The 2338-nt window shown below is 49.4% G+C and overlaps 1 protein-coding gene across 1 annotated transcript; it reads left to right on the top strand.

Annotated features, from left to right (window-relative positions):
- Positions 1 to 5: 5 nt before the first annotated feature.
- Positions 6 to 1932, top strand: LOC125531493 (the record flags this gene model as incomplete). Its single annotated transcript, XM_048695885.1, has 1 exon — positions 6 to 1932. A coding segment is annotated over one exon (1866 nt), but the record flags the coding sequence as incomplete, so codon positions are not given.
- Positions 1933 to 2338: the final 406 nt, after the last annotated feature.

Here is a 2338-nt window from a genome sequence, read left to right on the forward strand (position 1 = left end):
AGCGCGCCGCGTTCTGTGCGCCATTCCTGCGGCTGCACCTCGGCGGCCCGGACAGTATCACGGCCTATGCTCTCCAGGACAACCAGCTCTGGCTTCGGCACCTCCATACCCAAGTTGTGCAGGTTCTCGGAGCAGCCTATGTCCTCTACAAGAACATCACCGACGGTGGAAACTTGCTCCCGCTAGCCGCATGGTTGATGTTCGCCGTCGGTGTTGTCAAGTATGGAGAGAGAACATGGGCACTCAGGTGCGGCAACCTGGAGACTATCCGCAGCTCTGTCAGGAAGCAACCACCCGCCATGCATAACCATTTTCATCTTCAGGATAAGAGGTTGGCTGAACCATCAGACAAGACTGGACGTTTGGACGAGGAATCTCATGTGCGAAGAGCACACTCGCTGTTTCACATCTGCAAGCGTGCCATGGTTAATTCTTCAGTGATCGAAAAGGCAGACGGCCAGAAAATCACGCAAAAAATGCTGGCTGGTGGCGTCGAGCAATGGACGTTGATGGAGATGGAGCTCTCCCTCATGTATGACATCCTGTACACCAAAGCTGCTGTGATCCACACCTGGCCCGGCTACTGCAGCCGTGTCATCTCACCGCTCGCCATTGTGGCCGCACTGCTGCTGTTCCAGTTCAGTGGAGAGGACCCTGGCCACCGGAAAGTAGATGTTGCCATCACTTACATCTTGTTCGCTGGCGCCTTGTTCATGGAGACGACATCCCTGCTGAATGCGCTAGTGTCCTCATGGACATTTGCTTTCCTGAGTACCACGACATGTCGTTGGCTCCGATTCGAAGCTCTGTGTAATGAAAGATGGGATCGGCTGCGCGGCGCCGTCCTAGCACTTCACCGTCTAGTCACCGGTGGAGATCCCAGGTACAAGTCAAGGAGGTGGTCGGGCAACATGGGGCAGTACAACATGCTGCACTTTTGCACTCGCCCTGACTCACTGACCAGACCTCTGGTTGGCAGGTTGGCCAGCGTGGTTGGGCTCAGGGAATTATGGAACAGGAAGCATTACTCAGGGACCATTAAGATGCCGACCCGTGTCAAGGTGTGCATCTCTAAACATATGGGTCTTGTATACGAGGAGGGGAGGCTGAACGCCCTAGGAATGCTCAGGAAAAAGTGGGGTGAGGAACCACTGCTTAGCAAGGGTTTGTACCAGGGCGTCCTCAAGAACTCCCTGGGCATTGAGTTCCAAGAAGGCATCATCATCTGGCACATCGGCACCGATCTTTTCCTTGCCATGAGCGAGAGGGCCAAGGCCGAGGACGTGCTGCCTCATGTGAAGGCCATCAAGGTGTTGTCCAACTACATGATGTTCCTCCTGGTGGGACGCCCCTACATGCTACCAGGCAACGCACAGAACAGGTTATACCAGCTAACCTGCAAAAACCTGGAGGACCAGGTGCAACGGACTCATAGCGGTCGTAGCAAGAGTATCTTTGGTATGCTCAAGAGTCTGTTTCGCCTGCGCGATGGCCCTGGATCTACTTCCAGGGCCACCGACAGTGAAGAGCTTGCCAAAACCCTATACCAGAAGTATGGAAGTCAAAAGTTCAGCCATGATGCTCCCCGTCTCGCGTATGCGGCTCGGCTTGCTAGGAAACTGGTAATAATGGAGAAAGATGGCACAGCTGACTCCTTGCAGGTTGTTCTTGACGTTTGGGCGGATATCATGGTCTACGCAAGCAACAAATGCAGCAGGGAGTCCCATGCCAAGAAGCTCAACAGTGGCGGTGAGTTGACAACCATCCTCTGGCTTATGGCTGAACACATCTACCAACGTTATGTCGAGAAGGATCTCTACAAAGATTTTCTCAATAGAACTAACGATGACGATGATGGTGACAACGTATAGTGCCATTTTGTTATATTTTCCAGGCCATGTAAATAGGGTGGTGTTTCACTTCTTGATCGAATAAAGAGCCCAGCTACTTTCTTTTATGGTAACTACTCCTTGTGTTCTAAGATATTTGAAGTTTTAGGTCTGTTATCAAAAAATATGTTAACATGCTCAACATCATATATATATAGCGCAGTATGAAAATATATTTTATGATGAATCTAATGAAACTAACTTGCTGTTATAGATGTTGGTATATTCATATATTCATCATGCACAGATATGTATTTTGTCTACTTTGACATGCGTGTGTGTTTTTTAAACAGTGCGCATTCTAACGATGCTAAAGCCTATCTGAACTCGTTTTACTTATATCTCCTTGATGTGATATTATTAATTGAAAAAGCACCATTGATTTCGCAATCAGACGCCTGATTCCATATTTAATCCGATCACTTTACACCTTAATTGAATTGGCAAGT

The sequence above is a fragment of the Triticum urartu genome, unplaced genomic scaffold (genome assembly GCF_003073215.2).
Source record: "Triticum urartu cultivar G1812 unplaced genomic scaffold, Tu2.1 TuUngrouped_contig_7256, whole genome shotgun sequence".
In the NCBI taxonomy this organism is placed as follows: Eukaryota; Viridiplantae; Streptophyta; class Magnoliopsida; order Poales; family Poaceae; genus Triticum; species Triticum urartu.